The sequence below is a fragment of the Oryctolagus cuniculus genome, chromosome 12, assembly GCF_051225735.1.
Source record: "Oryctolagus cuniculus isolate XC-2025 breed Fujian yellow rabbit chromosome 12, ASM5122573v1, whole genome shotgun sequence".
NCBI lineage: Eukaryota > Metazoa > Chordata > Mammalia > Lagomorpha > Leporidae > Oryctolagus > Oryctolagus cuniculus.
Window position 1 is genome coordinate 81,430,668 of NC_142878.1, and position 13,716 is coordinate 81,444,383.

The 13,716-nt window shown below is 45.6% G+C and overlaps 1 protein-coding gene across 1 annotated transcript in view; it reads left to right on the forward strand.

The window, feature by feature from the left end:
- The first annotated feature begins 338 nt into the window (after window positions 1-338).
- LIPC (lipase C, hepatic type) overlaps window positions 339-13,716 on the forward strand; it is a 158,159-nt gene continuing 144,781 nt past the window's right edge. The window contains 1 exon segment of the mRNA NM_001082032.1: window positions 339-423. Within this exon segment, the coding sequence (NP_001075501.1) occupies window positions 339-423 (85 nt within the window).

The following is a 13,716-nucleotide window of genomic DNA, read 5'->3' on the forward strand; positions in this document are numbered from 1 at the left end:
ACTTGGGCAACCTACCTCTGACCTTTGACAGAAGGTCCAAACACAGCCCATTAACTTTAAATTGATTAATTCAGAACTATGACCTTGGCCCAGGAAGGTACATGAAAAGGTATTTTATTTTCGAAACGTATCAGGATAAACAGCACTTTTGTAAACCCATCTTTTTTGTAGTAGGTGCAGTCAGAGCCGGGGTTGGGGGCAAAAAGGAAACTGGATAACATGTGGAGAGGTTAATTATTAATGGACAGACTTCCCTGACAAAGTATCAATAGGCATTCTGGTCTCTTTAGCTCCAGAAATTAGCAAGAAGACCTCGGACCCTGAGTGAGACAGGAGGAATGGGAAGTCCCCTGTGTGTCCCCATTTTCTTGGCTGTATGCATCTTGATCCAATCAAGTACCCATGGACAAAGCCTAAGACCAGGTAAGAGCCTGTCTTCTTTCAGAGATGGGCATGGATTTTCCTTTTTAAATGTGCATCACAAAGAATCCAAGAGTTTCTGTGGGGGACACAGCTTGCTCTGGGGCATACCAGGTGATTCTGTTGGGAGTATCACAGGTTCCCAGGACGCACAGAAGTTGGCAAGCAGGATTCAAGTGCCAGAAAACCACTCTGGGAATAGAAGTCTTCTCCAAGTACCTGTGATTGGCAGTGAAATCTCTCATGTATCTGATTCTCAGAGTCATGCTGAAAGAGTTTCAGAGTTAATTTGGCATCTAATTTGCAATTGCAAAGCACAGCTTGCCCTGAAATTCTCCATCTTGCTGGAATTATCTCATTGCCTGGCTCTCTCAGTAAAGACTTACGAGAGTCCTATTTCCAGGCAGGTCTACAGTAGTGAAATCATTGCACATTTTCTAGACTTTATTTTCCTGCCAAAGTTTAACTGAATAGTTCAACAGCTGTCCCGCCTGTTTGTCTGGAAGTCCTCAGGTTCTATTGATAGCAAAAGACAGATCCAAATGCTCCATCAGGTAGGTGGAGTCCAGTTTTCTAGCTAAGCAGGACCAATAAAAGATGAGTGTGAAGTTAACTGAACTATTTGGCCTAAGTTGGCAGGTGTTTCGGACTTTGTTTTTGCGCCAATTAGTGAGGAGCTAGTAATTCTACTATGCCTCAATGGAGCTAAAAATTTTGAAAATCAAGATTTTACTAAAAGGGAATGTACCTGAAAATCAGAAACTTTTCCCCCTATTAAAAAAAAGGTTGTTTCTTTGTATTTGGCTGTTATTTCCTTTCCTAGGTCAACTAATAGCTCATTAGCAGTATGAAGGGTCTTCAAAAAAATTCATAGAAAATGCGTATTATGAAAAACTATGCACAGATTTCTTTATTTTTACATCAGAATAAACAACTTTTAATTCAATTTTTCTATGAACTTTGGAAGAATCTTCATTAATTATTACCACTTGCTGAGCATTGTGTATGCCAAGCACTATGCTAATTATTTTACATACATCATCTCATTAATAAAGTCATGCTCAAAACTGGCCTTTCCACAATAATTTAGAGACATGTGGGCAAAGATGCTGATGATTTTTATTCCTGTGTACACAATGATTTTGCTACAGGGCCTTCCCTGTCCTTTGGCCCAGAATAATGGTTATTTCCTTAGTTTTTACTGCAATATTAAAATATAACAAACATCTTTAAAAAGATCCAATGAATTTTCACAAATGGAATCAGCACCCCAGAGCCTTGTATACCCCTGGAGCTTCAGCATATATTATTTTGCCTTTGACAAGGCATTTCATTAATGGACTGTTCTCCTGTGCCTGGCTTTTTTCCTTCAATGTTAAGTTGGTGAGAGTTCCCGTGCATTTCTGTGTAGTTGTAGCTCATTCATTTGTATTGCTGGCATATTCTGTTGTGTGACTATAGCACAGTTCCTTTGTCGATTCTTCTACTGATTGGTCCTGTTTTTACAAGAGACTTGGGGCTTCCAAGCCCCTCAGTGCCAAGACAGAGGTTGAAGGGAAGGACCTTCCTCCAGGCGTCTGAGTATTGTCCAGATCTTTCTCAAAAATTTCATTGTCCTGGTCAGCCTGCTGGTTTACCTGGCTCCTGGTTAATCTAGAAGTTGAGGGAAGTGGCCATGATTAGAGGAAGGAGTCCTCAGGAAAGAGGATGAGAGTCGGGAGGCATTTTGTTCCCTGGAAAGCAGAATCTCTGAGCAGATTTCTTTCGGCAAGGAATGGGGACAGATCTGTGTGTGTGGCTGGTGTAACGTCCTCCTGGGGACACTTCGGGGACACTGGAATCCCATAGCAGAACTCTTGGCAGATGAGGGCCGATGCCCCTGGTTCTCACCAGGAGTGGTTTCACCTCTCCAGGGACAGTGGGCAAGGTCTGGAGACATCCTTGGCTGTCACAATCCATCTCATGATGACAGGCCAAGGATGCTGCTAAACCTCCTGCAATGCACACAACAATCCCTCGCAACAACAAATTACCTGGCCCCCAAGGTGAAGAGGATTGAGACGCAGAAATTATGGTCTACACCATGGTCGAGCTCCAACTGTCACTCATCAAGAAAGTACTCCCATAAAGGGCCCTTCCCCATTAACTTCATCCCTCTCAGCCTACTTCTTTCAAATATTATCAATAGCATTTTACTAATGCACTCACTACTGCACTGTGCATTGTGTATGTGCCAGGCACTACACAAACATCTTATCTCCTCCTCATTGTGTGGTCAAGTAAGCCAGCTGTTAAGTGACTTGCTGGAGACTCCACAGCTGGCCAGGACAGGCAGGAAGAAATACATGGAGCCCCAGCCTTTCTACTGCAGCTACAACCCTCTCCATCATGCCCAGGCCCGGTGATCTGACACTCAGAGGCCCCTAGAAAACTATTCTGCTCAGATCCTGTCACAGGGAGGTAGGTTCAGACACTTGTCCCTGCCCTTCCACACCAAGGGGGATGGGATACAGTGAGTTTCTTGAACCTCTTCTGACACAGAGCTACTGTCACCCTTATGCCCACACATCTGAGACCCAGGTCCACTCCAATGATGTGGCCACCAGAGGCAATTCTGCTCCAGATGGCAGCTGCTGCTTCCAGGCATGGGAAGGCCCCCTGTTCCAGACATCAGCTCTGCTGCTCACAGGTGCCTTCCCCTCCCGTCACATTAGGCACAGCTTCCAAATTCTAGAAGTAACAAGACATACACTCAGTCACTCATTAATGTAATAGGCATGCTTAATACGTTCAGTAAGCTTCTACCGAATATAGGGGATTTCAAAAACTTCTTGGGTATAGTTTATTTTGGTGCAAAAAATCTGAAATTCATGCACCCAAGAGGCCTTAGAAAAGTTCATGGAAAATGCATGATGAAAAAACTGCATAGCTTTTAAAAATTATTTTCCAGTAAAATTAACTCCTCTTCTGATTACATTTTCCACACTCTTTTAAGTACCCTTGTGGAAAGCAATATACATTAGTGTAATTCAAGAGTTCTGGTCAAGAACATATTTACTTTCTTAAAAAAGTATTGAGGGGCAGGCATTGTGGTGCCCACTTCCCATAGCAAGTGCTTGATTCAAGTCCCAGCCATTCCTTGCTTCCAATCTAGCTTTCTGCTAATGCATCTAGGAGACAATGGAAGATGGCCTGTGTACTAGTGTTCCTGCCACCCATGAGGGAGACCCAGATTAAGTTTCTGACTCCTGATTCCCGTCTGCCCTATCCCTGGCTGTAGCAAGCATTTGGGCAGTGAATCATTGTATGGAAGACCTATCTCTGTGTCTCTCCCTATTACACTGCCTTTCAAATACATTAATGCATTAAAAAAATTATTGAGGAGAACTTTTTTGTGTGACATACAACTATTCACTTTTATCATATTACAAATTAAAACTGAGAAATCTTACAAATGTGTTAATGCTGTTAAATATAACAATAACCAAGCCATTGCATATTAACATAGCACAATTTTATGAGAAATAACTTACATTTTCCAAATAATAACAAAAATAAGTCAAAAGAGTGACACTGTTTTCCAAAGAAATTTTTCAAAATATCTTTCATATCTGGCTTAATAGAAGACAGCTAGATCCCCTTGTCTGTTTCTACATTCAATCTGTTATATGTTGCTTTATTTGATGTACATGAAGAAAACCTTCCTCCCCCATAAGAAAAAGGGGGGACAGCCTTGGCAATCCCCTGGCACCTCGAGCCACACGCTGAGAACCCCTGCAACTGTGCAGCAGGCACCTATATGTGTAGACTCCACAGCCTACCCTTGCCCTGCATGACCTCACTGTCCCATCAGGGTGGACCAGGCTATGGAGTTGGCAGCTGTATGCCCTGGAAGTAGAGATTAGGGATCATTGTCGGGAGACAATTTAAATACAACAATAAAACTAAAATTTGGTCTGCCTTTTATTATCACAATTCTAAACAACACTAGTGATCAAAACAAAGTTCCATCCAGAAAAAAAAAAATGGGTTTTTGGTATAAGTTCTCTACAACTTCTGTGGTTATTGTTGAGGTTTTTGTTAATAGATATAAATGTCAAATTATCATAGTCTTATTATTTAACATCTAAGACACATTGAGATCTACACTAACGCTGATTTAGAGAACTCCCTGTTATAAAGTCAGCCCTGGCACTCACAGACTCAGTGACACATGCTCGCTGCAAGAGTAAGTGTGTGACGGCTCAGAATTTGCTTGTGCATGTCTGTGTCTCTAACCCCATGGATACTGAACACCTATTGGTGCTTTTAAATAGTGGCTTTGAAATGAAATGTGATAGGGTAGTGATTATTGAGACAAAAAAAAAAAAAAACACACACACACACACAGAACTTGGGCTACTTCGATTCTATCATCCCAGGTAGCTGCCTTAGAGTTTTTATTTGTGTTTAAAATGCAAAGCAGTTACACAGATTATTAAGTGTGAGGTATAGCATTTTGTTTGGGAAGTAAAACTGTGGGTTCATAATGGAAATATTTGTGCTGCAATTGAGAGTGTTAAAATTGAAATTGTTTCTTCTTTAAGCTATTCACTGTTTTAAAACTGAAGAACAAATCAAGAAAATAGTGATGCTTACCAATTTTTCCATAAATATTCTTGGAAATAATGCTGCCTTAAAGAGCAGAGGGGTAGGAAAATGAGCTGTTCTGTGCGTCAAACAGAAGACATGAAGTATTCTAAGTCATGAAGTCTAACAAAGGAGCTAAGATACATGTATATGTTCTTCTCAACCAGAACATGGAATGTGATGAGTCCCACTACAGAGGAGGGGGTAGAGTGACAGAGTCCACTTTCAAGGGTCGGGTCCAGAGAAAGCTCTTGAGAGGATCTTTTGAGCAGGGTCTTATGGGACAAAAGAACAAGGTTGTCCTGAGCAGGAGCACAGGTACAGCGCTAATAAAGTGCTTGTGTTTTTCAAATCCAAACACCTTCCAAAAATAGGCCATCTGGAAGAAAAAAAAAGAAGAAGAAGAAAATAACAGGAAGGTGTTGATAACACTGGTTAGATTGCAACCAACTGGAAACAACTCCAATGCCCAACAATAAACTATAAAAGATGAGGTGGCCAGCTCTTGCTAAGTCCACCTTTAAACCATCATCACTTTAAATGCCTACTGCTAGAAGTTCCAGAAACCTCTGAGCATGACAATGGCTGGGGTTCAGAAATAAAAGGCGTGTTGCTGGCCCTTACACACTCATAGTTCAACAGCAGGGATCTCACCCTAGCATAGGAGGTGGCTTTAGGAGCATCCTGAAGTCTGCAGAGCTGGTGCACAGGGCCCTGCGTATGTGCGTTTTGACTGCTGGAACACACAGTATAACTTTTGGCCAATTATCAAAGCGACTTGTGATGTCCAAAAATGTTCAATAACAATTGGTCTTATGGTTTTAAAACTAAGTATAAGGAAATCTTATATGCATGAAGGGAGAGGAAAAAAATAAGACTAAATAGCCTACGCATTGAATCATAATTGAAAAAAACCATGCACCTGTATATTTCTAGAGACCAGAAGTGTATTTAGAGAGATCTGTGAACATGAAGGGTATTTTTTAAGTATTTAAATGTACAAGAATCATAAAATAAAAGATGTTGAGTAGCTGCCATCAGATTGGTCCTGGATTTGCCATCCCAAGAGGGCCCCTGGGGAAGAGATCTTGCCATGTTCCTTCAGTCCTGTCACTTCCAGTTCTCCTGTTATGCTCAGCTGGGCTGAGCCAGTGCCTTGGCACGGCCTGCAAATCCCTGACAGGCCTCCACCATCACAAGGAACTTCACTCATGAGATGCAACTCATTCACCCAGATTGGAATCAAAGGCAGGCCAAGGCCCAGAATTCCAACCAAACCCTATCTTTTTGCTGCTAGAGACCCTCCCATCCACTGCCAATCTTTCTGGCTCCTCTGCCAAGCAGGCATGGCATGCTCCCGAGGTGTTCACCACTGAGACAGCCCTCTGTGCACCTGTCACAAGGACCTAGGACTTAAGCCAACAATCTTTCACTCTGGGCCTGTAAATAGTCCAGAGAGGAACTGCAGGGCTGATTGCTGGTGGAATAAGGCCTGTAAAGGAGCCTGAGCACAACAATCACCAAGTGAGTGCCCAGGCAAAAGCCAGCTGGGAACCCAGTGCCTAAATCCCCACCATGTTTCCACGCCAGTGGTCACGATGCTGCAAGGCATGCTGGGTATTCACAGGCAACTCAGAAGGGAAAGACTAGCCTGGATTTTTGGCCTGGTCCCCAGGCAGACAAGTCTCAATTACCTTACCCAAGAGGATGTGACCATCAACCTCAGCACTGGCGGGGGTGGGGGAGTCCCTGACACCCACTGGGTCTACACAGGGCAGAGGCACAGTGATTCTCACAGTCAGGAAGATGGCTGTGCCCTGGTTCCAAGGAGGAAGGGTCCCTCCAAGCCAAAAGTTGGGATCTGTCCCATCAGGGAAAAGGGCTAGCCAGGGGCAGGCAGGAGAGCTGGATGCCTACCAAGCAGGCTGGGGACCTTGGCTGAACATCAGTCCCCGTGTAAGAGCCAGACAACGGGCCGAACCTGCTCTGTCCCACAGAGTATGTGAGCCAGCTGCGGTTATGTTGGGCCATGGAGTCTCCTGCACCAAGCATGGGACCTATGAGGAGGCAAACTCTGGCCTCAGAAAAGGTGCAGCCCTCAGATGTGGCCACAAGGGAGCACAGTGGCATCTCGGGACCTTCAGGGTTCCAGGAGAGGGTTCTGGGGCTTGGGCAGTCCGAGTTTCTGGATGACCAAGAGCGGTTAGCTAACCTCCCTTTCCTCTGTTTGACTCTATTTCTAGAAACACACATGGTTCTGATGTTGCTGTAATGGGGCCGGGGTACAGGAAGGGTGTAGTTGGGGAAAAGTGGAGAGGATCAAACGCAGGGATAGGGGCCTCCTTGTCTGACCACAACATTTTCATCTCCAGGTCAGTGCACACAAATTCAAGTTCAGGGGCCTGGTGAACTAAACCGTGGCACCACTGTTCAATGCAGAGTTGTGTGACCATGGAAAATCGTTCTCCTGAATGCATGTGGGTGGCAACAGTGACTGTTAGTGTTTATGTTTCAACATAAAGTGGGGAGAATGTGATATACCTCCTTGTATGTGTCCTGTGATCACAAACATGTGGGGGTAGGTGAGTTTGAGACAAGGATATTGGCAGAAAACGTAAAAAAAAAAAAAAAGACTTCAACTGAGTTTATATCTAAGCTTTTTTCCCTTTCATACTTTATGTGATGGTATAATAGTGTATGTATATGGTATATTTAATTACTATTTGACTAATTTAGAAGTAATTTTACTTCAAAATGCTAAGATGAATGGACTTGACTAGAACACAGTTCTGGAACTTCCATATGCAGCAGAAACTCCCAGAAGTGCTGACTAAATAATGTTTCTGGGGCCCACCTGTAGTTTACATTCAATAGGCCTGAAGTAGACCTCAAAATTGGCATTTCTAAAGAGTTCCCAAGAGATACTGCTGGCCTGAAGACCACAGAGATGCTTAAGATTCTACCTGGGACACCTGCATCCCATATCAGAGTGCCTGGGTTCAAGCATAGTACCACTTTCAACTTCAGCTTTCTGCTAATACACACCCTGGGAGGCAGCAGGTGATGGCCCAAATACTTGGGTCCCAGCCACTCATGAGGAGATCCAGACTGAGTTTCAGGCTCCTGGCTGTGGCCTGACACAGCCCTAGGTGTTGTAGGCATTTAGAAAGTGAACCAGCAGATGGAAGATCAAGCTCTCTCTCCATTTCAAATAAATTTTAAAATAAATAAATAAAAATTAAAAAGGTTAATGGCAAGAACGTTGGGTCTCTCAACATTCAGGCTAGGCACTTCTCACAGAAGCAGCACAAGCCTCCAGGGAAAACCTGGTTTCATGTCTAGCTGCCTGGGGTGGGGTTGGGAGGCAGGAGCCAACATCTTTTGTTTCTGGATAGTGACCTCTCTCTGAAGTGTCTATAACTCAAATGATATTTTTATTTATTTTATTTTTTAAAAGATTTTATTTATTCTACTTGAAAGTCAGAGTTACACAGAGAGAGAAGGAGAGGCAGAGAGAGAGAGAGGTCTTCCATCTGCTGGTTCACTCCCCAGATGGCTGCAATGACCGGAGCTGCACTGATCTGAAGCCAGGAGCCAAGAGCTTCTTCCTGGTCTCCCATGTGGGTGCAGGGACCCAAGGACCTGGACCATCTTCCACTGCCTTCCCAGCCCACAGCAGAGAGCAGAATTGGAAGTGGAGCAGCCGGGTCTCAAACCGGCGCCCATATGGGATGCCAGCGCTTCAGGCCAAGGCATTAACCCACTGCGCCACAGCGCTGGCCCCCAAATGATATTTTTAAAACCAAGGTATTTGTGAAAACTCTATTATTTCAAAAGTTTTTTAAATTGGTTCCTGAAATGAAGAAAAATTTCCCAAGCTGAGGCTTACTTGTAATTAGTAGAAAAATAGTCACTGCAGCAGCTAATTAACCATCCACGCTGAACCATTCCTTGGCAGGCCTAAAAATATGATTAAAAGAATTCTTTTCCTATGAGCCAGGCATCGCCAGAGCAGGGCAGAGCCTGTGGCTCTCAGTTCACTGGGACCAGCCTCTCTGTGACTGCAAAAAGCTTTCCAGGAGTGTTCCAGGTTCCTTGTCCCAAGGAAAACCAAAATACTGGGAAAAAAGATATTGCATTACACTCAGATAGGACAAGATCGACAGCAGCAAACGACTGCATTGATGACGTGTGTGCTGTGCACTAGGCTCCACAATCACACAGAACTGATTCCCTAAGGACTCAAAAGTGAAACATCATTCACCAAGGAGCTCCACCTGACATGGTCTCCTGATTCTACGGCGTCTGTGTGTTGGGAGGTGGGGGCATAATTTCAATACAACACGAGAAGAATGCAAGGTGTTTGTCTAGTGATTAAGACTCTGATTAAGATTCCCACATCCTATACCAGAGCACCTGGTGCAATGCCCGCCTCCTACTCCTGACTCCAGCTTCCTGCTAATGCAGACTCTGGGAGGCAGCATTGATGCTCAAGTGACTGGGGTCCTGCCACCCATGTGGGAGATCTAGATTAAGTTCCTGGCTCCCAGTTTCAGTCCCAGCCATTTGGTCACTTGGGGAGTGAACCATTGGCTGGCTGGGAGAGTTCTTGTTTTCTCTCTCTCTCAAATTAAAAAGTTGGGGGGGGGGGCAGCATGTTAAGCCACTGCTTGGGATACCCATTTACCATATTGGAGTCTCTGGTTGGAGTTTCAGTTACTCTGCTTCCGATCCAGCTTCCTACTCATTCACTTTGGGAGGCAGCAGAAGATGGCTCAATTGCTTGCACCCATGACGCCCATGTGGCTCCTGGCTTCAGCCCAGCCCAGTCCTGGATGTTGCAGCCATTTAGGAGTGAACTAGCAGATGGAAGACATTTCTCTCTCTCTCTCTCTCTCTATCCTCCGCCTGCAGCGCCAGCATCCCATATGGGTGCCGGGTTCTAGTCCTGGCTGCTCCTCTTCCAGTCAGGGAGTGAACCAACGGAAGGAAGACCTTTCTCTCTGTCTCTCTCTCTCTCACTGTCTATAACTCTACCTGTCAAATAAAAAAAAGAAAGAAATGGAATAAAATAATTTTTTTTAAAAAAGATCTCTCTCTCTCTCTCCCCTTCCCTCCTCCCTCAGTAGATGAACAAAATAAACATAAAAAAAGAAGAAAAATAATAACATTAAGTGGAAAATAGCACAACAGTCCAGAGGCAGGAGAGAGCAATTAAGCAGCATTATAGAGGAGGGGATCTTTGAATTGAGTCTTGAAGAGAAGGAAGTGGAAGAATGTTGTAAGCTGAGGGAAACACATGAGCCAGCCCTGTCTTGGAGACTTGAAAAAGGATAGTGGAACTGGGGAGCCATGAGACTTGGCTGAGGCCCAGGGTGGGGCCCATAGAAAGAAGTGGCCAGAGGCAAAGGTCTCACAGGCCATGGTCAGCTGAGCCCTCCTCTTTGGAGGCTGTGTGGGTCACTGTTGAGGTTGGGTTTGAAACAGGAAGGGCTGCAGGTACTGTTAGCCTTTCCAGTTGGGGTTGAGGGCCTTATCTCCCAGCCTGGCTGAAACCCCGGCCACTCCCTGAAAGGGAGCACTGTTATCAGCAGGAAAAAAGCAAGGGTGGGGCTCAGCACTCACCAGCTTTGCAGCCTCGTCTGGCCCTGCACCTACATAACACTCAGCTCTCCTTCCTAAGTAGGCCCCAGCCTTGGGCAAGTCTCCTTCAAGTGCTCTTGCTCATTGCTATTCCTAATCCTAAATCATAGAAAGGATCTATGCCAATGATACTGAAGCCAAAACACACAAATAGAAGTTTGAATAGGAATCCAGAATCTTTTTTTATTTAAAAGGCAGAGTCACAGACAGAGGGAAAGACAGACAACTTTCATTCACTGGTTCACTCCCCAAATGGCTGCACTAGTCTGGGCTGCAGCAGGCCGAAGCCAGGAGCACAAAACTCCATCAGGGTCTCCCATATGGGCAGCAGGGGCCAAAACACTTGGGCCATCCTCCACTGCTTTCCCAGACACCTCAGCAAGGAGCTGAATTGGAAGTGGAACAGCCGGGATTCGAACCACGGCTCATACGAGATACCATCATTGCAGGCTGCAGTCCTGGACTCGTCCATCTTAAACCCCTTATTCTAAGTCTGAAAACAGAATTGTTTAGAATTCTAAATCATCCTACCTTATAGACCTATAGATGTTTCACCTTTACAATTTTATCCCTACCTGCATTATGTCACTTGATTCTGACAGTAACCTGAAAGGAAAAATAGAATATTGGGCAGGCATTGTTATCCCCATTTTACAGATATAAAAGTTTGCCAACCCAAGACCGGCAGGAACACACCTGCTGTCGAAGACTTCTGTGGCTCACTGCAGCAAGACAGCGCACCACTCCAGCAACCCCTGGGATGTCACCGGGGGCCAAGAGGGGCTGCTTCAAAGACTTGGGTTAGGGATAGGCGAGTTTAAGGGAAGGTTGCAGGGGCCACTCTGGATTGGATTCTGCCAAAGGGAGGGGACAGCCTTATAATCGGGCACCTTAACAATTGTCAGCTGTTGTTAGCTAATTACGGCTTGATCTTATCAGTAATGACCTAGCAGGTGGGAAGCTGAAGGTGGGGCTCAGCTGACTGGTGTTGAGGTGGGACCATGAGTCACTCATTGCTGCTAGTCACGTTGTTGGCTTCCCAGTGGCCCCCTCGCTGTCTGGTTTCAAACACGAGCGGAGGGTCGTGTTTATATCCAGCAGGCCTGGTCCCCATGCATTGGGAGCACCACGATGGAGCTGCCAGCAGGGCGGGTTTTGTTGTGTTTTCGTGACACGGCTGGATTCAGGAAATGTCTCTGAGATCACTTTGTACCTCCACAGGAGCTGCACAGCCCTGGGTGACTCCCTCTACCTCTGGCGCTTCTCACCTCTCACAGTAACATGCAGGGCCCTCCTTTGCTGACATCTCCGGTTGACTGGGCTCATCTGAGTGGCTACCTCCATGCCAGGAAGTGTGCAGTGGTTGTCTCCCCTGTAATCATCTCCTGAGATGTAATCAGGAAAGAGAAATCTGGAAGCAAAGTTCTATCTGCTTTAAACAGGAGACCTTGTAGCCTAACTTAACCCTAGTTAATTAGCCCAGTGGCCCTGAGGGAGTCAGAGACTCCCAAACACCAGGAGGACAAAGATGTGATTCCATGAGCACATCCAGGCAGACAATGTCTCTTATACCATTTCTTTCCCAGAACCAATTTTTGTCCAGTACCATGTTGGGCAGACACGTATCACTTTCTGATCAAGGGCTGACAATGAAAATATAGCCTCAATGCTTTTGGGAAGAAAACTCTTAATTGCTTTAATTGAGTAGAAACAAGCTATATGGAGTCATAACAACTAATTATCATTATTATTTGACAGACAGAGTTAGACAGTAATTGAGACAGAGAGAGAGAGAGAGAGAGAGAGAGAAAGGTCTTCCTTCTGTTGGTTCACTCTTCAAATGGCTGTTGCAGCCGGGGCGCAGCGCTGATCCGAAGGCAGGAGCCAGGTGCTTCTCCTGGTCTCCCATGCGGGTGCAGGGCCCAAGCACTTGGGCCATCCTCCACTGCACTCCCGGGCCACAGCAGAGAGCTGGACTGGAAGAGAGAGCGGGACCCCGACCGGGACTAGAACCTGGGGTACCGGTGCCGCAGGCGGAGGATTAGCCTAATGAGCCGCGGCGCCAGCCCACAACTATTACTTTTAAGAACTTTTAAATATGTCAAGTGCTTTGTCAATATATTTCACTTAAATTAGGCAACCACCCCGGGAGATAGAATTGTTACCCCCACTTTTCATATGGAGAAATTGTGGCAGAGAGTGATAAAGTAACTTGCCTTAGATCTCAGCTAGAGAGTAGCTGTGGCAAGATGATTCACATCCCCAGGCCTGTCTGACTGCAGGCCCACAGCAAGCTATAGAAATCATCTTTGGTTCTGCTTAAATGTGGGCCTGCCTGAGGACACAGGGGCAGAATTCTACTCAAGGCCCCTGTGATGTTCTAGGGATGGTGATGTCCCTCCAGAGCCCATATGGGCCCCTCAGCCTTCAGAGAGATCCCATCTTGGATGCCAAGGAGACTAGGACATTTTCTCAGCCTCTCTGGAGCTGGCCACTTCTTTGTTCTGGGGGATTTTTTATGATTTATTTATTTATTTGAGAGGCAGAGTTAGGGAGAGAGGGAGACAGAAAGAAAGGTCTTCCATCCTCTGGTTCACTCCCTAAACAGCCACAACGGCTAGAGCTGGGCTGATCCAAAGTCAGGAGCCAGGAGCTTCTTCCAGGTCACCCACATGGGTGTAGGGGCCCAAGGACTTGGGCCATCTTATATTGCTTTTCCAGGCCATTATCAGGGAACTGGATCAGAAGTGGAGTAGCTAGGACTCGAACCGGCACCCATATGGGATGCTGGTGCCGCAGTCAGAGTCTTAACTGATTATGCCATAGTGCCAGCCCCTGGACCTGACCACTTCTAACTAAAAGTTTGCACTCACTTTACACAACCCCAGATGATAGGCAGGAGCAGCCTCAGTGACCCAAGAGGAAGCCATCTCTGGTCAAAGTCTCTGCCCTCTCTCATCTCATCCTCCCACATGTTCCTGGGGATGCAATTCAAGTTCAGAAGCATAGGTTTGCACCCATGCA